Here is a 24,267-nt window from a genome sequence, read left to right as displayed (position 1 = left end):
GGTCTCAGGGAAGATGCTGTGTTAAGCATGATGAGGACCTGCTTTCAGGGTCAGCATGGACTCTCCATGGTCCTGCCCCAGGTCCTTTCTGGTGGTTGGGCAGTTGTAGTCCATGTAAATGTACATGATGCTGTAGCAAGAAAGAGATGAGGAACCCTGTCCTGGGACTCATCCTCTGTAGATCTGGTGCCAAGGGAAGGCTCTTGGGGCCACCACAGCATGCCAACACTTTTCTTTAGTCAACACTCACATGGAAAGCTGGCAAGGGCAAGAAGTTAACTGTGATGGTGGTGCTCTGTGTGACAGCAGCAGGCAGGGAGGTAAGGCAGGGCTGAGTGGGGGAATCTGTACACGTGTGAATGAAGTTCTGGCAGCTGCCTATGGGGACAGTTCTGATGTCAATGCCACTGTTGGGTGCAAGAAGAAAGGAGATCATATCTGCAAACAGGGCAGAGCATGGGAGCAGCTCGAAGCATCACTGTACGCCTGCACACTCAGGCTGGACTCTCATTGCTTATGTAGAAATGGTTTGGAGTCAGTCCCTTCCTTGCTCTCCCACTTCATTTCTTCTGCTCTCCAACACAACTGTGGGCAATTCCTTGTTTCTCCAGCCTCCATCTGTTCTAAACAGGCTGGCAGCCCCTGGGAGGTTTTCAATCCCTAAGACTTTTGTACAGCACTGAGCCTCTGTGACAATTACGGGTCTGGTCCTCTCTGCTCCCACCACCCTGCCTACCACCACCGATTCAGTCCGGTCCTTTCGGCAGCTGCTCTTAATCACTGAACTTATTTGGGAAGGTCTCCAGAAATGGAGAAATAAAAGACACTTTAGAAAAGGCAGGAGAGGGGAAACTGGCAAGAGCAATTCCTTTTTAAAAGACTGCTTATTTCTTCAGATGTACTTGCTACTGATTAACCTTTGCTCCATGATTGCTTTAATTGATTCATGCCTTAAAGCAGACAGAAAGGTTCTGTGGGGTCATGGTGGCTCTCTCCTAAGTGCTCTCTCTCTCTCCCTGCAAAGCCTTTAATAATTTTTTGTTGAGTAAAAGCCAGTTCTTGCAAGAAACACAGGTGAATGACACCAAACCTTTTACCTTCTCCATCCCCCAGATTATCCATCCCCAATCTTAGTGCTTTACCACTGTGACCTCTTCATTCCCTCCCTGCTGCCAGCTGGCAACCTGCTACCAAGCTGAGCCTCTCCCATATTCCTCTGCAATTCACAGTGAATGCTGTTTTGGTGGATGATTTTTTTGGCCCTTCTGTGAAAATGAGGCACTACAGGGTTGGGAACTACAGCTCTCCATAAGCCTGTTGTTGTCTTCCATGTGGTCCTACCCATGGGACCTTCTGTGGTCCCCATGACTTCTGCATGGAGAACTTCTGTGGCTGCTTTTTGTACAGCAGCAGGGATAAACCCACAGCCAAGGGGGAGACAACCGCTTGGAAGTGGTGGCCTTGGCCTCTCCATGCTGCTGGCTGGATGACGAGAAGTGGCCCTGACTACCTGTGTCCCTATGGCGAGGGGGGTGAGATGCAAGTGGCAGAAACCCTTGTTTGGAAACAGGTGTACGGTGGGCTAGAAGGAAGCAAACCATGATCTATAGATGAGAAGGGCTTTCAACAAAGATCCAGAAAATATTGTCATCTGGAAGTGCCACCATGGCTGGTGTCAGGAGAGCCTATATGGGACATCAGAGGCTCACTGCTGGCTCCTGGCACTGAGCTGGTGCATGTTTGCTGCTGCCAGCTGTAACCACAGAGCCCTCATGCCTCAGCTCAGGCACAGATGTCCAGGGCTGGCTCCCAGCACCAGAGGAGCTAAACTGAGCTGGGCAAAACTGAGCAGGGCAAGGTCCATCATGTGCTTGGTGGTGCCTGGCTCTCCCTGATGCTGGGAAACACTTTCTTCATACCATTAGCTGATGTCTGCCTGGTCTGAGCTTTTCTATGGGGGGGTCTTCCAAGTATCCATGGGCTTGGGTGCCCATACCAAGGCAGCTGGCGAAGCCCAAGGTACAGAGGTGTCTCGACGGTGAGATGGAAGGGTCACAGGGTCGAACTGGGCTCTCTGGGTTTGAGTGATGTAATCCCCTTTGTCTTGGGCTGGTTTGTGCCCTGGTACTTTGGACATGTGTGGGACAGTTCATCTGGCTTATTTAGACACCTGCCCTTGGATGAAGGGTCCATTTCTCTTCTCTGGCTGTACCAGGAGCTCAGGGTGACCACTCAAACATGGAGGAGATGAGTCCAACCCACCTCAAGCTCTGCAACTAAATACGTTGCTCCCTTCTTCCAAACTGCTGGGATGTGAGTGCTGCCAGGCACTGGTCCAACAGAGATGACTGTACTGGGTGTCCTGAGCTCTGAGGAGGTCCCACAAGGGTCCTCCCATGGCTTGTCTATACTGATCTTTCTGCCTTGTTAAGCAGATTCCATGGCTTGCACCAGCAGATGGACAGAAATCAAATGAGCTGTACAGTCATCATCTGCTGCTCCTGCCACGCTGTTGGCACAACCGAAGTTGGGAAACTGAGGCTGTGGGTGATGGCCCCGCTGCATCCGCAGGTTGGTGTTAGGTCAGGGGGTCTGAGCATGGATCTTGTGTGTCGACTATCCTTTTGCTCTGAAGTGGGTTCAAAAGCTCTGTGAGATGGCTTATGCAGAAATGTGGCAGTGTTTAATTAGCTAGAAAGGATTTTCCTCTGGGAACAGCAGAACCACATTCTTAAAAGGCAAAATTGGGCCAGCCCTGATGCATTTGGATACTGCAGATAACTAAACAGAGAAACCTTCGGCTGGTGGCATGGAAAATGTCCTTTCCTCTCTTTTCCTCCCCTCCTTGCAGGGGTATTTTGCTCCAAAGCTTAACTTTTAACACTGGCAGCTTGGGGGAGGGCCAGTGCTGGGGGCTTCGGCATGATGGCCATCCAGGGCCCCTGTCCTTTGTCCCAGCTGAATAGCACTCTGCAGAGCTGCTGGGCGCCGGTATGCGATCTGCAAACCTCTTTTCTTTCCCTTTCTTGGCTGACGGACAAAGTCTTCCCTTGGAGATGATGCTTGCGGCGGTGAGCTGCCCTTGGTGGGGCTGTGGGGCCAGAGAGGGTCCCCCACACTGCGTCCCAATCTCCTTGTCTCCCCTTAACAGCAGGGCACAAAGAGCCACTTAGGCATTCACGGGAGAAGAGAGGGACCCAAGCCAGGGCATGCTGAATTGCACAAAGTAGGATTTATCTTCAAAGAAATATTTCCCCCCTTTCCGAGATCCTTTTTTTTTTTTTTTTTTTTTCTTTTGCAAGGGATTTATTCCTCCTCCTCCTCCCCCCCAGGCAGGCTTTGAGCCGTGGAAGCACTTTTTGCCTCCCCACGGTGGCTTTTCAATGGAGGGAGAGCAACTTCTTAGAAAGCCGCGGGCCACCCAGGGGCAAAGCCCAGAGCTGTGCCCCACGCGCTGCACGGGGCTGGGCTGAGCACGCCTGCGCACATCGCCGCTGCTGATGTTGCATTGCCACTAGCCTGGTGAAGACAAAACTCTTCCCTTCTCCTTTTGTCCCTACTGATGTGTGGGGAGCAGTGTTTCATCCCCAGCTGGTCATGTTGAGCCTTTATTTTCAGGCTTGACCTGGAGGTATGAGCTCGCTGATGTCCCTGATACCCTTTTTGGGTCAGTAAAATGACACCTCGACATGGACACCTTGCTGCTGCTGGCTGGAACCAACACCTGGCTGGGCGGTGGAAGGTCTCCGTTTGGCCACAGCTGGAAGGTCGCTGCTCCTGATCCCTTTTGGGGCTAATTTCTGCCTCTGTCCACCTGTACTACCCAGGGAAAGAACGCCAGCTTCCCCAAAGGGCTGGCTATCCTTACGGTGGGGGAACCCAAGACTAAGCTAAGGGGAGCCATAACTGAAGCTTATGGGTTATATATCAGCTATATGAAGGGGCTCAGGGTCAAAAACAAAGGGAAGGCTCTGCTAATGGGTCTGGCACCAAAAGGGCCAAACCTACCTGTGTGCTGTGCCCGTTTCTGTGATGCTGGGAAAGCGCCTGTGCGCCCAAGAACACTTGGATCAGAGCTTTCTCACACCTAGAGCCATGTGAATACACCCAAGGCAAGCAATTCTTGAAAAACACATAACCTGAACCATTTCATATAGGTGAATATCTACTTTTCGAGAGGGAAAATCTCCTGTAGCACTGTGAGACCCTTTAAAAAACATGATGAATTCCCCTTGCCTGGTTTTTTTAATGAGATTTCTGACGTGCCAGAGTTTTTCAGGACCTTCCATGGCCAAACTGGACCCTATCCATGTTTTTGTGCAGAGGGGAATATGGAAAACAGACATGAAAGTACAGAAATCTGCTGTGTTTGGGTCAGCATTTGATGTCGGAGTGTGGGATTGCTTTGCTATCCTCAGCCAGAGTCTCCTCTCCTCCATTACCATCAATAAAGCTGGCGGCAGTCATTTCTGTGGAGGACTAGAAGAGCACCTTGGGCTGGACATGGGTCACCCCTTCCTCTCCTTGGGACTGGAGCATCCCTTCCCTCATAGCACCAAGGGCTGGCAGGCCTCCTGCCCACTCATCTCTTGGACCCTCCATGATGCAGCAGCTGCAGCTTTAGTCCTCGAGACCACGGAGACACCAGGCTGGCAGGGCCTGACGGCCACCAAGCCTGCTGGGCTGGTGGCTGTAGGTGGCCACTTTTTCTCGAGTGATGCAGTGGAAGTTTCTAGAAGGATGTGTGGGACTGTTGGGACTTTCCAGAAGGAAGAGGGGGGGGTGCCACATTCCACAAGGACGGTTAGGGTGGGCAAGACCTTCCAGAAGAAAAGCTGAGTGGGCTGGGGGGAACCTCTTTAGAAAGTAGGTAGTGTGAACCTCTCTACAAAGAAGCAATCAGTCAAAAATAATTTAAACCCAGACCACACTGAACAGATGTTCTGGGAATAATGTCCCATTCCCTGACAACGGAAAGCTTCCCTCGCTGAAACCATCCCCATCTGTGCTAGACACATGCTTTTGCTTCTTGGAATAGAGGGATGCTGGTGGTGTGCAAACCTCTGCAGAACAGAAACCACACAGCCCTTTCAGGAGGTTTGAGTAATAATAATGGATGGGAATATGCCTGAGTCCAGCCAAAGACATGGCAAAGTCTTTCTCTACCCCTTCCCCCCCCCCCCTTTTTTTTTGTTTGTTTTGTTTTTGTTAAGCTACTATTCATCAGCTTTATTCAAAACACTCAATTTGCTCCTAGCAGGCGAGAGGGGAACTCTATTGTAGCACCGTGGGACCCTTTTAAAAACATGGTGATTTCCGCTTGCCTGTTTCCACGTGAAGCTGAAAGCATTTGTATAAAATCCACTGTAAATGCTCTGAGGCTTGGCCAATAATTTCCTGGGCACACATTTGTTAATGCAGTCCGCAAATCGCTTTGAAGATGAAGAAAACCAGCTGTAATTTCTAATGATGATGATTATGATTAAGCAAGGTTTCTGCAAATGGTTGTGGATGAGTCAGCCCTGGGGATGGGACAGTGAGGACAAACATGCTCCCAACGTGAGAGACTATTGAGAGAGATACCTTGAAGGAGTAGCGAGACACCAAACAGTTCTTGGGGAGGGCTGGGGGAGAGGAAAAAGTGATCTGTGTAAAAATGTGGTTCAACTTTGGAGATTTATTTCCTGTGATGGTCACTCTGGAACAAAGCCAGGGATTAAGGTGTCTTTTCTACCCTAAATTCTCATGGTCACTGTCTGGTTTCATTTTAAGGTGAATAGATCCCACCTTGGATTGAGGCTTGCTTCAACATGCAGGGGTTTGTGTAGAAATCTGGGGCCAGCAGCTGTAGAGGAATGCAGCTGGGTTAATTAGCATTGATAACATACAGCTGTGGGCTGGCTTCAGGGGCGGTGGGTTGGCTGATGTAGATAAGGTGCAGGTGTGGCTGGTGCTGTTAAGTGGTTGGGAGCCAATGAAGAGAGAGCAGCTGAGGGAGAAGGTGAGAGAGAGAGAGAGGGAGAGGGAGGAAGAAAGAGAGCACGAGAGAATGAGAGAGAGGAAGAGAACACATGCCCTGGATGAGGTGAGGAGAAGGCAGCAGAGGGACTGGCATGAAGAGTATGGTGGTACGAGATGGTGAAAGACCTTGTTGCAGCGTGATAGTTTGGAGAGTGTTGCGACAAGCAGCAGCGTTACCGAACCCATATGACTCATCCCCAGCCACAGAGTTTCCTCAAGGGCTTGTCAAATTGACCCCACAACATCAACTGGCTGCCTCAGAAAATCTTGCCTTACAGCATTTGCATGTGATTATAGATGACGGACTGACGGTTGAGAAGGCCACATCATCCACTTCCAGCACAGCTCCTGTGGGATGTCTGACCTTCAGACCATAGCACAGAGTCCTCTGTGTTGGGGATAAGTCCCTGTGCAACCCTAACGGGTACAGGATTTTGACTTTATTGGTAGGTTAATTTGTTTGAAATGACCTTGATTATTTGTGCCTGTTCAAAGTGTGGTGGTGTATTACCAAACACAGGGCATTAACTTGGGTGGACACCTCCCCATAGCTTTTTAAACCACATCCTGGAGGTGTACTACGGTGAATGAAATGGAGAAATATTGTTTCTGCAGTTGCAGGAACAGTTATACCTTGTTAACCCCTTCTACTGCCACATTTGCTTGTTGTTCCCTCTATCCCTTGTTGTTAAGCTCTATCGTTTCTTTGTCCTAACAGCCGTGTTCTTCCACCTTAAACCCAACAGCTAATCGGTTCGTCAGATGTGCTTTGCACGTGTTTGTCCCAGTCTGCACACTCCCTGTTCCCACACAGAAGTAAGGTATAATTAAGGCTTATAAAGAAACTGTTGGAAGTCTTAGCGATAAATTATAATTATCATCTGCCAGGGAAAGAAAAAGATACAGAGTGTATTCCCTATCATAGGGAGATTATGACTAGCTTTATTTTATTTGATCCTTTTTCCTTTCCTGTGTTAAACCTCATTAATTCCCTGAAAAGAAACTGAAGGCAGGCGATGATGAAATAAAAGGCGGCCTAGGCTGTGATCCAGAGCCCTGGGTAGACTCTGGTAGGGTAGAGATGCAAGTTTAAGGGATGCTCTTTGCTGAGCTTTTCTGGCTAGTTCCAAGATCTGTGTGCTGCTTGTGGTGATGGTGATCAGCCAGCAGCTTGCCAGGAGGTTGATTTCACTCCTTTGCATCTGCTGGTGCAATGCTGTGGAAGACTCCCATGTGGAAGGGCAGGAAACGATGCCCAAGAGAGTGGTGGGATGGCACCAGAAATCTCCACGCAAGGGAGCTGATGGGGCTGGTGAGGTTCAGATCAGGCTCAGAACACCTCTTCCCCCTAGCATGGGGTTCCCTTTCTCTCCAAATCCCTTGGAAATGGTGGTATAGGCAAGGTGGGCATCACTCCTATCTGCTCCCTTCCTAAGTCATCAAGGTGCTCAGGGCAAGCTGGCCATGCTCAGGTGCTGAGAAATGACCATCTTCATGTCCCTCACATAGGTCCTGGTACCTATGTAATTTTTTTTTTTCCAACTCTCTTCTTGCAGTGGACTGGGAAGTGTGTTTGTAACATCTGGAAAGATGCCTGCACCCCCCTGCCCACATGTTGCAGATACTGTATGGGAGAAAACTGGGTAGATGTATGGGAAAGGAAAGAAATATTTAAAAGGAGCCAGGAAAAAGCTATAGGACAATGAAAAATTGGGCTGCTGTACCTGTTTACCCCTTGAAAGATGAATGCCGCAGCCCTATAGCACCAAAAAAGGGCTTTTTCTCTTCGCTTGTGCACTGGCCTCTCAAGCAAGCTCCCTTTGCAGTACCTTCTGCATTCAGGCTGTGTGGCTGAATACGTTTCCTGCTTTTCCACTCCTGCTCCATCCCCCTGCGCTATATCTCATGATTTTCCTCACTCTCTGTCTAGCAGTGGGAAATGAGCAGCCCTGTCCAACCGCCTGCCACTATGGGGACTTTTATCTGCGAGCAAACAAAGTCTCTGTTTGCATGGGAAAGACCTGAGGTGTCTCGGGTTTATGGAGCTGAAAAACGTATGTTACTGCTTTCACAGCTCGCTTGCTAAGGAGTGCTAAACTTTGCTCTCCTGCTGATGCATGTTTTCCCACTTGCTCTTTGCTCCTGCAGCTTTTGCAATGAATAGATTCGAGTTTGCTGTTTCCCTCCGCGATCCATTCACCTTTGCCTGGTGGAGATGGGCAGGGATTGCAGACAACCTCTAAATTTTAGGAGCGCTGTGCTTCAAATCTGAAGGCAAGTACTGTAAGGCCTCTTGCTACGTCCTGGCAATGACTGAACTGCTCCAAACCCTGATGCAGACCTCCTGCCTCCAGGCCTCTGCATCTACCGTATGCTGTGATGCTGTTGCTTGGTCCAGATGCTGGGATATTATCTTTGCTAGGATCAAGTGCTTTCAAATTTAAATATTTCAACGTTTGATGTGGTCTGAGGCATTTCAGATTCAGTCAGACCTTGGGAGAGGTGTTATGGCTTCTGAATGCTCTGGCTGGTAATTTGTGAGCAAGGATGAAACCATGGGATGGAGGGTCATGGAGAACCTGAGAGGTGAGTGAGCTGTAAGGAGGGAGCTTGCATTAAATTAAACACAATTATCTAAACACAGGGAGGGGCACCTGGAGGCAGGCACCTGGGAGAAGATGTGGAGGTAAAAGGGAAGGAGTGATGCCTGTGTGGAAGGACACAGGCAAAGAGAAGAAAGGAGTGCCTGGAGATCTGTATACATTTTGAGCTGAGAAGGACCTTTTTGGCTGCCCTTCTATTTGCCTTTGTCTTCCTTATCCTCACGTGGCACTTGTCACCTCTAAGGGGAGTTTCTTCTGGACTTCTGGAGTCACCACTGAAGTGTTTGCTGATACTAGCAACAGTGCAGTGTAAATGCAGCACAGATACTTTCATCTTGCAGAGCTGCAGAGGGAGATGAGCTCCTCTTAGGAGCCACTGCCTTCAGACTGAAGTGGCCCAAATCTTTGGTGAGTTGTCCCTGGTCTTCCTGATCCCTGTCAACTCTTGCCTTTGCATCAACACACAAGCATTGCCTTTTGTCTAGTGCCTCAAGCATCTGTGCTTCGTTCCTCAGCAGAGACCCAGCAGTCCCCTACAGCTGTGGGGCAGAGTGGCTCAAAGTCTCCCACCTGCTAGGTGAGCCCTGTATGCCCAGAGGGAGCAGGAGCAGCCTTGGGTCAAGTCATGATCTGGGACTTGGCAGGGTGGCTTCTGCTTTGGATGAGAGCTTGCTGATCCCAGCAGACGTGGTATAATGTGTTTGTTGGGTTCCCTGTTTTCTAGTCTCTGTCGACTTCTGGTCGTATTTTTGGAAGGGTCTGGCAGGTGACTGCAAGATCTTTTGTGCATAGCCATTTTATCTTTTAGGTAGAGGAGGACTTCAGCTACAGTAGCTTTCATTCCCTAGTCACCTTATGTCAGAGAAAAAGCAGATGCTGGTAAAGGATGGAAGAGAATGAAGAGTTCCTTCTTATACAGCTCCATCTTTATGGATTTAAAACAAACAAACAAAAGTCATTTTTCTAGGCACATAATTGATGAACTCAGATGCCTAAACTTAAGCTTCATAAGTGCTATTTCCCAAGGTTTGGCAAGGACTGGGTGCCACCATGACCTTAGGACATTGTTTGGGGTCAGCTCTTGGACAAGGTGTCCCCTTTGAGCGCTGAGGACTCTGAGGTCTGAGCCCGTGATGAATGCCTAGCCCTGGACTGGCATCCCAAAGAAAAGGAAAGGGGTGGCACCATGTTCATAGTGGCTTCCTTCTGCTGTTTGTGCTGTTCCTACTGTATTGTCCCCTGTATGTTCAAACACTGCATTGCATCAAGAGCTCCAGCCGTACCTTCTCCTGCTGGTGGCAACAGCCGTCAAAGCCCTAAGCTTATGAAATCCTCTCAAAGTAACAAGACTGTAACTTCAATGTAGCATAACTGGGGTAGCTAAGAGCAATTGGCCTGTAACGACCATCTACCTCCTCAGTAGTCCAGATAGTCTTGTGCAGCCCAACGTATCTCCATTTACTTGAGTGTAGATATGTCAGAAAGTATCTGTGCTTAACCAGATGAGATGTGAGTCCAGGCTTATTGCCTCTGTGGGGTGCTTTGGCCCTTTTCAGGCTGCAGAGGAGCAGCTGGGTGAGGTAGCTCTGTCCTTTGGGGCATAGGAGAGGAGAGAAAAGGTCTCTGGGAAGAAAAGGGGCAGGGCAGGGGAAGAGAAATGGATGGATGGGGCACCGGCAGAAGCCAGAACCCAAAGCAGGGGACAGGTTATGGTCTTTGACGCTGAGAGGTCTAACTGCCATAGTAGTACTGCTAAACATCTTGGACAACAGGGTCATTGGGGATTCAGCAGATGCCAGACACAAAGGTTTTTTGCTCTTGTTTCACCAGCCTGAAGTTTTTGGGAGGCCCACGTGGAGGTGGTAGTGGAAAGGAGGCTGTGTTCTTCTCTTCCTCCTTCCCCAGCCTCCTCTGAGATGAAGGGTGCCTTCCCCAACAACCCCTGGGCTTGGAGAGGTGACTTGTGTGGAAAGACCAAGGCAGAAGTTAACAAAATTCTTTATTATAATGATGTTAGAAGTGCTTTGATGTATAAAGCTGAAAACACCTTTCCCTTGCCGCTGGGGGTGAGCCCAGGGTGAATTATTTCAGCCTTCAGAAGGCTGAGGCCAGACCATGTTTGACACATGAGAGAAACTGGATGCTGCAAGGATCCAGTGGCCTGTGCTATGGGTGAACAGGTCTACCCTGGGGAAACTGCGGGCTGTTCACCAAGTCCTGTTACAGCCACTGTGTGCCAAAACCCATGGGAAACGTAAGGAAAACCCCAATTAACAGGTGGCTGTGGACTCCATACAAGGATACTCTGAGGAGAGGAAAACATGAACTACATGGAAAGACGGGGAAATCTGGGATTGTTCAGGCTAGAGAAGGCTTAAGGAGAGACATCCAAATGTGAACACATGAAGTATGTAACAGAGGAAAAGTTTAAGCTGTTCTCTATACCCACCATGAACAGGGTGTGAAGTAATGTGCTTAAACTGTACCACAGAAGACCAGACACTGGGACACGGGGACACACACGCACGCATATCCCTACACACCAACTTTTAATAGTAAAGCTAGTTAGGTAGCTTGTCCTGGGAGCTGGTGGGATCTCCATCACTGGCAATTTTCATGAGGGGTAGACTAAGACCTAGACTTAACACCTGACATGCTGCTGGATCCAGCCAGATGGAGTGGACAGTGTTTCGAGGTCTCAGTAATCTCTGTTCTGTCAGATCCTGTGTGCTCATAAGCACATACTGATGTGTGAGCCTCGTGCCTACACCAGGACTGCGAGTAACAAACCCCATGGCCCACTGCCAGCGAAACTAATGGGTTTGGTCCGGTGTCCGGAATTCCTGTTGCTGAAGGAGAAGGGCTGGGCAAAAACAGGTGCTGTGGTTTGGTGAGAGGGGAACTCGTGGTTTAAGGAACCTTATAGGAGGTAACAAATACTGTGACCCCGTGGCACATGACACCCTTCTGGTGAGAGCTCTGAAGGGTCAAATATATTCAAAAGACGTGGCTGGAGTAACTTGGTAATTGCTGGGTTTATGCCAGGCATACTTTAGGCCAGCTAATGAAGACAGCCAGATCAGCTGCGGCCAGCATTGCTCACCGGTGGCATAATGCCCACATCCCCCCATCCGTGCTCTGGGTAATTTAAGAGCAGGATCACCATCTTGCCACATGAGATCGGCATCAATTTTTTACTATGGGGTGACCTGCTGGTGCCAAGATCAGATACTGCTGAGCTTCTGGGAGGGCTTGACCCCACCGTATCTAAGAGTGTGTGACTGCCCTGGATGGGCAGACATGTCTGTCTCAGGAGTGCATGGCACGCTTGGGCACTGCTTAATTAGTAGTGGTCAAAACTCCTTTTGTTTCACTTCCATCCGGTCTCCTTGCACTCCAGCTTCCAATAGGCTGGGACATTTGGAAAGGGTACAGGGGATGCATAATTTCATTTTTAACTTGTGTCTTATGTCTCCATTTTATTTTTGCTTTCTGCAAACTGATCCGTTTTTTGGAAGTGTCAGTTTGCAAGGATTTATCCACTGATTTCTGCAAAGACATGCTGGGCTCTGAGTTATTTGCAAACAATTTATGTGTGCATTTCATCCATCTGTATAGTGCAGCAAATTGTTCATTCTTGTTCTTAAATGACTGTTATTACATCAGATAAATCAGTGAAATTGGGAGTCCTAAGCTACAAATTTGCAGCAGACATGCCTGGATTTGAACATGTTTGGTATGGACTCAAGGATACGATGGCACTTTTTAATGCAACAGAAAAATATCTCTGGCTGTCTCTGTACTTTAAAGAGGTGCTGGGCAATGATGTTTCTCTGTATACCCACACAATAATGTTTTTTCTGAAATCTTTCCTTGCAGTATGGACAGTGCCCTGCTGGGTGAAGGGCTTTTTGCTGGCACAAGCCCCTGTGCTATTTGCTTCACTGTTAACTACATCGGTTGCAATTTACCACCAAGTTCTTTGTCTAAAATCTTGATTATGAAGACATCTCCTATGTGTGCATCTCTACAGCTACTCTTTCTACCCTTGAAAAACTCTGCCAAATAAAGCTATTTCAATCAGGAAATAATTTTTATTTAAGACATCAGTCTGTACAGTGCTACAGTTTTGCCAGGATTAAGAGAGCTGTGTACCTGGAAGGTTTTAGTCCCTTTCCTGCATGAGCTGGTTAAACTGATAGCAGGTTACAGACAGGTCACGGTGATGTTGAATTAATTTCCATGGCTAAGCCTAGGCTCAGGTTCATTGGCATAATTCGAGAATCTGCATGGAGTGCTTAAGTTAGTGATTTCATTTCCCAGAGCTCTCCGTATAGTCAGAAGGAGGCAGAGGTTCCTTCAGAGGTGATTCAGAACACCTATGTTACAACCAGGAGCACCACTGACTGCTGAGGGGACATGCAATGACAATGCTTTTGTTAGACATCTCACTTAGGTATATAAAATCAGGTGGGGTGTCCTCAGCACTCCTTCCTGCTGGTCTCAGCATCCTCTTGAGAAAGCTTCCTCTCTCTTTCCTGATATGACAATCTTACCTGAAAGAAAAGGAGGGTTTACTGCCTCCCCATAAAACTTGTGGTCTTTTTTCAGAAGGAAGATGAGATAAAGCCACTGAGATGGAGGCTAGTTCCACCAGCCTCAAGAGGCTCAAGTTTGGGAAGCTGAAGGTGGTACGTCGGCGCTTACTACAGAGGTATGAGCATCAGCCCTTCATCTCCTGCCTGGCTGGTTTCTACAGCTGCCGGTGGAAGCGGTACCAGCGCAGAAGGACCGAGCCTGGGAAATGCTGCTGCAAGACGGTAAGTCAGCTCAAAACCAGCACAGACATTGATTTCTCTGTAGGGACAGGTCAGCCCAAGCTGACAAGTGGTTGATGTTGTGGGTCAAGGGCATCCCTGCCCAACATCATTTGGAACCCACTGAGCTCTGCTGGGTTCTTAGATTTTGCTCAAAGTGCTTGATGTATTGCTGTGTTTCTGCAGCAAGCTTAGTTTGTCTGTGCCGCCATGCAGCTGACAAATATGTGGTGGCAGGAGAAAAACCTTACGCCAAACCCTTCTGGCCAGGGAAACAGCTCAAAGCCATGGGATCAAATTGGAGAAGTAAAATTTGGGATGGATGTGCAGTAAGAATTGCAAAGAGGGCTGGTGCATAGTGCGATTCCCTCTCATGTGAGGTGGTTAAAACCTATATGTGAACTCATGAGACCTGTTTTCCCTGAAAATAACTACTGCAGAGTACGCTTTTGAGGACATTCCCCTGGTCACAGGGGGTAGGGAGGGAAGTCTTCTCCATATCTACTTGAGGAAGTCCAACACCAGGCCATGTGTTTTAGGGACAACCTAAAAGGATCTGCCATTTGCTCTGACTGCTTTGGGATAGGCAAAGCTCTGACCACTTGTCCTTCCTCTCCCTCTGCAGCGGGAATGCGTGTTTTTCCCATTGCTTGTTGGAGCTTTCTGCTTTTCTCTGGTCTTTCTGTACATGTGGGGTGAAGCAAAAAATGACTACAATAACTTTGACTGGTAAGTACCATCTTTTCCTCCTCTCCCACTCCTTGAGCAGGTCACTAGGCTGGCTGGGAAGAGATGAACACCCTCCCCAGCATCTGTGCTGCAGCAGGACCCTTGAGCCATAAGCCAAAGATTTGGCTCTTTAAACTCTTGGTTACAGCATCCCAATTGACCGTCCACTGAGTCCAAAGGTGATGAGGCTATGTCCTTTGCTGGGCTACAATTTTTAGGTGTAAGTGTGTATTTGGGAGAAAGGAGAGAATCATCATCACAAAAATTGTGAGTGAAGGGTACTAAATAGCTCTTTCCTTTCCTTCTCTGAGTCTTTTTTTCCACCCCTGCTCCCTCTGAAGAAATGTCGTGGCTGGCATCAGAGGCATTGCACCAGCTATCTCACTGCAAGACAAGTGCATGTTCCCAGGCTCAAAAGTAAGAAATAACCAGCAGGGATTTATGTGGATCCTTTCTTTCTGCAGTACTCAGGCAACAGTTATGCAAATCTGGCCCCTAAAATTAAACAGCTCAAATGTTATGGGGAGGAAAGATGTCATAATCTTACTCATTCCTATTGAGCCTTCAGGTAAAAAGCAAAGCTTCCCTCTCTCTCCCCTTGGGCGATCCCTCTGCAGCTTCTCCAGCTTTCTGGTGTTTTCTGCTTCAAAACCTGACTCAAATCTCCTTTTTGCTGCGGTGCCTGACACGACCACAGGCAGGCAAGGTGGGCTGTGGGCCTGTCATGGCATCTTAGTGTTTCCTCAGGCTGCCTTGTCTGCAGCAAAGTGCTGTGCCTTAGAGTCAGGCTGGGAGCTCTCTGGAGCCAGCCCATCGGTTTGGTCCTGTGCTTTACCACCCCAGCACACTGGGGTGTTAGTCTGGAGGTTAATGCAAGCATGGATTTGGGGAATGAGGCTCTTAACTGCTTTTGCGTGTCACAGGGTAGATTTCCTCCCTCCCTCTTTGTTTTATTGCTCTGAAAACGTCAAAACTTCAAGGAACAAGGCTGTGGTTCGCCTCTAGTCTATGTGCTAAACACAAACACTGTTAAACCATTTTATTGCTTTTTAGGTATAACTATGGGAACCTGGGCTTCTGGTTCCTCTGGTCTCTTGTTCTCCTGATCGTGGCTGTAATCTTGTTCATGTACATCACGCTGTTATTGGTAAGTAACGCTCCTTGTAAGCCAACCAGGATTCGAAGTCCTGAAAAATAAACATAGGAGTGGCTTTAATGAGTCAGACCAAAGCTCAGCCTAGCCCCACATACGATCCTTACACATTGGATACCTGGGGAAGATGGGGAACACGATGAGTGTTGGTGACTTTCTCCCCACGCCCACCTGCAGATCACCAATTTCAGCTTGGGGGTCTCTGAGCCAGGTGTAGTTTCTGTGATTTCTCTCGATGCTTTCCCTTTGATGAATGTGTCCAGTCTCTCCTTGAAGCCAAGGAAAGCCAAGCCATCAGTGGCTGGATATAGGTTTAGGAGAAGCTAGAGCTGTTGCTTTGGCAGCAGGGAAGTATGGGACACTATGGTAGCAGTGGTGGTATGCCATCAAAGCTGAATAGTTCCTCTAATCCTGAATAAAAGGCTCATCAGGAGAAGGGTAAAATTATCACTGAAGCTGCCTTGAATCACTCTGCTTTGCTGGAGGGTTTCTCTCCAGGTAGAGACTAGAGATGTGGTCACAAAATGCTGTTGAAGTTTATGCCCAAAGAGGCAACATTCCTGAAATCTTCACTTTTCCAAATCCATGATCTGCTGTCTGCTTTGGTTACTGGAAACACACCAAAAGCAAGCATTTCCTAAAGTTTCTACCTACTCATCCTTTTCCTCTGTCCTTTCCCTCATAGGGACACCCCCCATCACCACCACCACCCACTCCCCAAATAAAGACAGCTCTGCACTTCTTGTTTCCACCTTCTGCATCCAGAGCTATAGGCTAAGAAATCACTTTAACTCCAGGGACTGAAATCTATGTTCAGTCTCATGCCTGCTTCATCTTCCGTTCTGAAATGCCAGGTGCTGAGGGTGAGGTTATGGCTTTGACTCACCCCTGTGACCAAGACAACCAGCTTTTATCATCAATTCCTGCTGTTCTTACCCATTCCCTGGCATGTCATCATATAGTCAATCTGTGAATTGCTCATGGCAGGGAATCTCTTTTTTGCTTTGTTCATGCAGTGTGTAACACAGTATGTTTCTGAGGTCCTTTGTCCCTGCTGAAGTACAAATAAATAGTGATTTACCCTTGTGCTAGCAATAAAAAGCCCAAGTGATAAATAAGGCAGCTGCTTGGCTATGCCCACAGTGATCAACAGCATCATAAAATCTGTGGACTAACTGAGCTCTGAATAGGACAAGTAATATTTAATTGCAAAGGTTTTGTGACACCCTGGTGACTCCAGGGCTTGACATCTATTTTTCAGCAAAGCCTACTGGGCAATCCATGGAGAAGTGTGGGTGGTTTGGTGATTACAGTGCTACTCTGGGCAACTCAGAGCTTTACCAGAGGTGCCCAAGGGAGATGGATCCCTTTGAGATCATACCTCAGCAGGCTGTGGATCTGGAGTGAACCTCAGGATCAGACTAAGCCATCACAGCACATGCTGGAAATGAGCTTTACAGGATTTCCTGGGTTTGAGGAGCCTGAAGACCCCTGGGGCTGGTGGGTCATGCTCTCTCTGGATCCAAGCATCAGCCAGTGTCCAAGCAGTGGGCTTTCTTAGAGGAGTTGCATGTCTTTGGCAGTGTGAACACGATGACTGGAAGCTATCAGGGTGGGTGATGGACAAAGTAAGGCTAGAAAGGAAGATGGTGAATATGAGGCAAAATTGGTGTCCTACAGGGTTCAGTTCATTCTTGATACAACTCTTCATTGTATAAACACATCCTCATCTTCCTCCTCTCAGCAGCTCAGTTCTTTCTAACAAGGCTGATGGCATTTGCCTTCCTCAGGAGGGTGAACACAGGCAAACCTGAAAGAATACAAGTAGTTTGGATGCTATCAGACAAGTCCTACAAAAGAAACACTTCAGAGGTTCCTCTGCTCTGGGGACAGCCCCTGCAGTGAGGGTCCATTTGCTCCTTGCTTTCATGAAGCTGTTAGGTCACCCACCCAAAGCTGTTGGGTATGTCTAAGGGCACTTGCCCTGCTTGATTGCATCATTGTGTCACTGTGTCTTGTCTGGCAAGACTGCTGCACGCATATTTGTTGAGCAGTGGGCACTGGGAGGCATAAGGCCCCACATCATCAGAGCTGTCACCTCAATAGGATTAGGTCTTGAAGGAAAGGGGGGCAAGGAAAATTATCACCACCACCACTCATGCTCCCACTATCTCAAAACACATGGGGTCACATAACAGTCACAAGCCTGCATGCAGGGTCTTGCGGTGATAACTGTGGATCAGCAATGCTCATCCCAGAAGAGCTTCTTTCAGAGGACTCTGCCAGGAATCACCTTGCCATCGCTGTTTGCAGAGCTCCACTGCCACAGCATCTGGCCTTTCACTGTAGCCTTCGATGAACCACCCAGCAAAACACTAGGAGCCTCACAGGCTAGTAAGTGCAACTCAGCCCTTCCACATCTAGATAAATTTATCAGTGTGGGTACTCTATGATAGCTGGATCACTCTAATACATTTCAGAAAACTGATGTCCAAATAGGTTGCCCCACGATGAATCACATCCCATGTTCTGGTTGAACAGTGCTGGATGAAGACTGTCCCCTTACCTGTTACAGGAAGGACTGGAGACGTTCACCCAGGCAGTGTTTCCTTGTGACATTTTCCACCAGCAGCCCATCACATCAGAAAACTGAGCACCCTAATGCCCTTGTTGGAGCAGAAAGATTTTATAACAACCAGGGGCTGGGCTGGTTTGGCTTTTTTTTGTGAGCACCATACCCTCTTCCTTAATGATGGCACCCAACTGGAGCCCGCAAGCCTGCTTCCATGACCTTATTGTGAACCACTGAAGCAAACGCTCTTCTGCCCACAGGCCACCAGCAGCTGAACAAAATGCTGCATAAAAAAGCACTTGCTGTCTGTACAAAGACGCTCTGCATCCGCATGCGTCATTGTAATTTCTTCAGACAATCAGTTTCAATTAATTCAATTGTTATCACTCCCCAAGACAATTTTCTCACCCCCATTAGAGCTAAAAGGTTAAGCCGAGGGGTCTAATTGCAGGACCATTCATGCTCAGTGGAGAAGAAAAAAAACTTTTCTTGTTCAGTCTTTCAGACACTAACAGATAATATTTTCCTCTCTGCAGTTTAACCATGTTCGTGCTGAGGGTTTTGGGGAGGTGACTCATGACTGTACGAAGTGAAGAGGTTCAGATATGTTGTGGCCTCTCCATTCGCATATTAAGAGAGAGCTCAAAATAGTACGTTGGCACTGAAGTCCAAAAAGTGATGCCTCCATCCCTGAGAGACTAGGGTACCAGACAAGTTCTGAATTGCTGCATTTTTAACAGAAAGTGAATGTAAGGAGCTGAAATTTTGCTGTTGTGAACACCTAAGTGAGCAGATACTTCAGGTGAGCTGAGCATCTAAGTGCCTGCCTCCATGTCCTTGTGGTGGTAGGTTCAGGGCTTGCCTAAGCCTCACCAGCAGCATTGAGATAGGTACCAGGTCACTCCTGTGCTAAAGTAGAGTGAGGTTAAGCATGAATTGTCCATCCTTCTGCAGCCTAACCTTGTGGTCAGTGCACCCACCCAGGAAGAGGGAGACAGAGATGCAACCCTCCTTGCAGCGAATCCATCTCTTGGTATGCCTTAAGCATCCCTTAATTACCACTTTGCAGGCAGATGGTGGAGAGGAGACACTTCTGCACCTCACACTAAAGAAGGCAAGAATGCAAGTGTTGGAGGCTGGAAGAGGGTCTGACAAGAGGGTTCTAGCCTCAGCAGTACTAGTCAGAAACGTGCTGCTCACCCAAGCCCACATGTCTGGGTGCTTGTGTCAGACAATCCCAGGAAACGTGTGGAAGCAGTCTGGAGGAGACGAACCTGCTGGTATTGGTTGTCCTAGGTGCAACCGCATGGGACATTGCTAAAGGCAACTGCTCTGTGTGGAAGAGCATGTTGGACAGGTCCTGAGGCAGCTTTTGAGGAGCAGGACGAAGCGAGGTGATTGTGGCTTAAGGTGTTAAGCTTCAGGTGTGCACATCACATCAGGTCCATCAAGATGTGTTCTCCTACAGTGACCAGTACTGCAATTTCAGGTGTTCCTTCTTCACCCTCTGAGGATGAAACCGGGGAATTATTCTTCTTGTAAACTGATGAGATGTTGTTTCCATCCATAAAAATGGGTTCACCCTCCAATGGCATTCCTAGATGTGATGCAACATTCATATAAAAGTTGTATTGCAGTAGCAGGGAAAAGTCCAGTTGAGCATGGTCTGTGAGATAAGTGTTTGGTTGTACCTTAGCCAAGGACCAGGTCTTTGTATAGCATTGCTGGCAGAAAAGGGACAAAGTGCCGTTTTTCTTCCTTTTTCTGAAGTAGCTTATTTAAATGGGCCTGGCTTAAGATCTTTAGCAGTAATTCAGTTCTCTCTGAGCTGCTCTTTGAACACAGTTACTCATCATGTCCTGGCTGCAGGATTTGATTAAAGGAGGCTAACATGTCAAGAAGCATTTAAAAGCTGATCTATATTCTCTGCTGAGCTTATAACTTGCTTCTAATTAGCATGATCCTGTAAAGAGAGTGTGTTTTTAGCTGGATGGGAAACAGATTACATTGCCCTGGAGTTCTGTTTCAGGAAAGAAGAGCCCCTTCCCCTAAATCTATATGTCCTGTTTTAGTACAATCCCACTGTGCTACAGTCTTTAGGGACCTGTATCATAAATGATCCTTTTCAGTGGAACACTGATGTCTACTAACAGAAACTTTTCTCTAAACTCTGGTATCTGGTGATACTGGTCCCCAGATTATTCCTTACACTGCTTGGGAAGCTTGCCCCAGGCACTTGGATTCCTGAGCATAGACTTGTGTGTTTTCACAGCAGCGAGATACTTCTCCTGCTGAGATTCATCACCAGGTTCACTGGTGGTTTGGGTCTGGGACAACTTCAAAAAACCACTCCATCGGAGTCATGGGCTGGCTGTCCTCACCCTTTGCTTCCTGGTGTTCAAGGCTTTTCAGGTTGTCCCCTGCCCTGGCTGGGGTTTGAGCCATGTCTCACAGGACGACCACCACCACCACCCCCGGCACCAAGGGCTCCAACTTGCTGTCAGGAGGGAAGGAATGTGCCAGCCATCAAAAATGAGAGTCTTGTCATCTCCAAGGCACTTTTCCCTGTTCTGAGATGTGTCTGCCTCTTGCGTTTCCTGCGAGTGCTCTGGAAGTGTTCTCCTTTGTTGCCTGCTCCGTATTTTTGTGGTGCTTTGGAGGCTTTTTTTTAATTCCCTGACCTCTCTCCCATGGTTGATATGCCTCTAATTCCAACAATTGCACAGAAAATAAGCAAGGTTAGTGCTGTGCTGGTTCACACCATAGCAGTTGAACGTGGCCACCGTTCCTCTTTCAGACTTTGTACTCACAAAGAAAAATCACTGAAAGTGTGTACCCCAAAGAGCCTCATTATCTGTTACCCATGAAAGGGCTTTGATCCTGCAGGGCAGCCTTGATACGTGGTTGGCCATTTCAGAAGCATTTTTACTATAGCAATAGACACTTCTCTTCATACACCTGTCTTGCTAACAGCCTTGACATTGTGCAGGAAGACCTAGTGTAAAGTGACTTCCCAATGCAAAAATAATTCCAGGAGTACCTCATTGAACACACTTCATCATCTTCTACCAGGATGCAAACAATGTCTTCTTGATTTCCAGGTCCTAGCAATGTGTTTGCTTGCAGAAGGCCAGCAGCTGTACCTACACTGGAGTCACAAGGTGGGATGAGCCAGGGCTTTCTTGGTAACTCTAACACATGCTTTAAATTAATTGAGTCGGTGGTGTTTTCCTGCATGAAAAACATCTTAGATTTATGAGAGAGGAGGAGGAGATGGAAGAGGTTAATCTTAGGAGGCTTTAGATGCCTATAAGAGCGATATTTCCACCTGAGCTGATCGCCTAAACTCCCTTTGCAGTCAGTGGAGGTAAATGAATCCTCTGAGGATGCAGTTCATCCAGCTGCTCATAGACATCTACATTAAAATGAGATGAATCACAGTTCAAAAAAAGCATGTTTTTCCCCCACTGACTCTAAAAGAAGCCTGCAGTGATTCATTCAGGTGAAGTCTATATTTGACAGGCCTACATGCGGTAACATGAAGACAAAAGAAAAATTTTCGTGAGAAGCACTGCATAATTTTCTGTAGCAGACTCCAGCAGCAGCGAAAAAATTGGCTGCAATCTCTGCAGAAGAGAAAGTGGCTTTCCCAAGGAACCCTGATGCCTTATGCCTTTTGGTCTTTGGGTAGTTTGGGAAATGCCATGTGGAGTTTTGAAGGTGCAGAAACAAATCTTTGGAGAACTGTTGCTGCAAAATGATGCATTAGTATCACCTTCCTTAAGAAATTCTTGAGGCTATATGAGGCATTTTAAAAATGAGCCTCTAGCCATGCAGTTTAGAATGTAATGTGATTGTGAATCTCACAGTAGGAGGGAATAGCTGAACATGCAGATACTTGATCCTGTGTTTCTTCATTTAAATAATAAAAACACAGACACCCTTACTATTGGAAACTGACTTACAGAAGAACCAGAAAGATGTAGAACAATTTATACATAAAAAACCCAACAATAATTGAGACTGCATCCTTGCGTGGAACGGATTAGGAATGGATTATTAAGGTGTTGATCTGTAGGATCCCCCTGAAGAATGGTTAAGGTCTTGGTCCAATTTCTACTTGCTCTTAGTTCTCAGCAGATAGATGATGTACAAAGAAGAGCCTGCCGTCACCACTGTGCTGGTACCAAACTGAGCAAGAAGCCAAAGAATAGACTGAGCTACCTCCTCACTTTTTTGGTTAAAATCATGTCTTAATTATGGGAGTGTTTGCTGAAGCCTGTTGCAAAGCAGCTCATAACATAAGGAAGCTGTGCTGCTGTCCCTTTTGTGTGGAATTCATCACTTCTGAATTTAGCCACCTGCAGGTTAGAGATCTAACGTAAACTGATTGTCTGTGCTCCAGCTACATCAACACAGAGAGAGAGAGGCGTCTTCCCTCATAAAGCAAATGGGAATGGATCGCCTCTGGAAATCCCTCTCTTTCTCCAATGATTCTAGAGGGAGCCCTGAAGGCTGATTAGTTGGGTACCCAACTCTTAGGATCAGTCTTGCTATACAGAAAAGCCAGTCGATAGCACTGTTGGCCGGGTTTGAGTCCCTTTGGATCTCTCAGTCTCTGAACTGGCAATCTCGTGCATCCTAAACTTACCGAGTCCAAGCTGCTTACATAAACCTGTGGGTCAAATGGATGGCACAGCCTGTGCAGGGATGCTGATGCTGATTTATGTCTTTGTCTCCCCAGATTGGGACTTTTCTTGTCCTGGGCTTCTCTATCACAGCCCTCTTTATATTATCAGTACTCTGGGGAGATCAATGGAAAACTGTGCGCCTGTCGTTCCAGGTAAGAGGGGCTGGGAGGTCTGTTTGAAAGAACAACTTGTTCATAGAAGTATTTTGTGGTAATTGGTAGAAAATATTCCATATCGTGGGTGTTTTTCACATGGGTTTTCCTGGCAGGGTACATGGTTTTGGGTAAAGTTTTATTATGACTTAACATGTCCTGTTGGGAGAAAGGAAACCCAGACTTGAGGCTGAATTTCAAGCTCTCTGATCTACAACACGTCTCAGTTTGGGAAGTCACATCCTTTTCTTTTTTTTTTTTTTTTCTTTTTGGCAAAAAGTAGGTCTGCTGTTAATTTGCAGGTGCCCAGGGCAGGTAAATCAGACCTCTTTGACGGGTAGGATTGCTGGAGCAAGAATTTTCTCTATAATCAGATCCTGCCAGTCCAGCAGCTTTAGCATTAGCACAACTTAAGTCTTCTGTGACTCAGGAGAGTCCTCTTCTGAGGGCAGGACAGCACTGCGTTTTTGGGGAGCAGGTGGGGAACGCTGGATTCAGGTGGGACAACAATGCAAGAGGTCAGCGTGCATAGTCTGTTGCTCTCCTCAACTCTCACCAAGATCTGAAGATGGAGGCAAGGGCTGCCCAGTGCTGTTTAGTGTCTGAGCATTCATGTCCCCACATGTATTGGGAAGGAAGAAGGATGTAGCCTTTGAGTACACAGCTGCCTTGCAGATGTCATTTGGGCCTATCACCTCTCCCCGCTGTGGGGCTTGCTGCTTGTGAGTGTTGGGAGAGCAATCAGAGATGTGGTGTTTGTGGGGTGTGGTTAATTGCATGTTCCTGCTCTACAGAGACTGGTAACTGTTGGGCTACGTGCTGGCAAATGTAATGAGAACCCATCAGCTTCTCCTTCCCCTTACAGACTCCAGAGGAGGTGGATGAGGAGGAGACACAAGGGTCTTTGGGTTCCCCACAGCCACAGGTGGTGTTTATTTCAGGTGTTCATGCCCTTTGGGATGTTTTGCATGGCCTCCTGCTGCTGTTCCCAAAGGACATGAATCTCTTGTAGATCCTGTGTCATGTCCATTAGCCCTGCATGATGTCTCAGGGCTGTCTCAGATATCCTGGACATCTCAGTTGGCACCCCTGTTTACACAACTGAATCCTGCTTCTGATCGAAGGATGTTGGTATCAGGTGTCCAGGGCAGACAGTATCACATGCAATAACATCTCTCAATGACTGCTGCTTTCTTTAACCTTTCCAGCTTAGAGGATCAGCATGGATTAAGCAATAGGAAAGGCTTCTATCTGGATAGCTTTTTTTCCTAGCACATACCTTGCTAACTCTCGGTTCTGGCTGGAGCAGAAATCTGACGAGCATGAGAAAATGGACTGGTTTCTTCGGCAGATTTGCCTAGTTTTATGAAAAGTGTGTCATACCAACATCCATTCAGCATCTCCACAAGTGACAAACTGTTTCTGCTTGGTTTCCAGCTCTGCTCATGCATTCCTGTTAAGCACAGAAGCGATTCTTAGCTTCTGATATCCTTGTTTAATTTTTAAGGTGAAAAAATCAAGTCCAGTTA

At 47.5% G+C, this 24,267-nt stretch overlaps 1 protein-coding gene across 3 annotated transcripts in view; it reads left to right on the top strand.

The window, feature by feature from the left end:
* Positions 1 to 24,267, top strand: part of GDPD4 (glycerophosphodiester phosphodiesterase domain containing 4) — a 39,313-nt gene that overhangs the window by 2,653 nt on the left and 12,393 nt on the right. Inside the window, exons 2-7 of one of the 3 annotated variants that reach the window (XM_040583459.1) lie at positions 8,966 to 9,032; positions 13,236 to 13,444; positions 14,067 to 14,170; positions 15,224 to 15,317; positions 20,997 to 21,056; positions 22,640 to 22,738. In XM_040583459.1, the coding sequence (XP_040439393.1) occupies positions 13,262 to 13,444; positions 14,067 to 14,170; positions 15,224 to 15,317; positions 20,997 to 21,056; positions 22,640 to 22,738 (540 nt within the window). In that variant the 5' untranslated portion in view covers positions 8,966 to 9,032; positions 13,236 to 13,261. Of the gene's footprint in view, positions 1 to 8,965; positions 9,033 to 13,235; positions 13,445 to 14,066; positions 14,171 to 15,223; positions 15,318 to 20,996; positions 21,057 to 22,639; positions 22,739 to 24,267 lie in introns of those variants that run through there. The other 2 variants (XM_040583458.1, XM_040583460.1) reach the window with 2 other exon arrangements.

This window comes from Falco naumanni, chromosome 2 (genome assembly GCF_017639655.2).
Source record: "Falco naumanni isolate bFalNau1 chromosome 2, bFalNau1.pat, whole genome shotgun sequence".
In the NCBI taxonomy this organism is placed as follows: domain Eukaryota; kingdom Metazoa; phylum Chordata; class Aves; order Falconiformes; family Falconidae; genus Falco; species Falco naumanni.
This window is presented reverse-complemented; position numbering and strand designations above follow the sequence as displayed.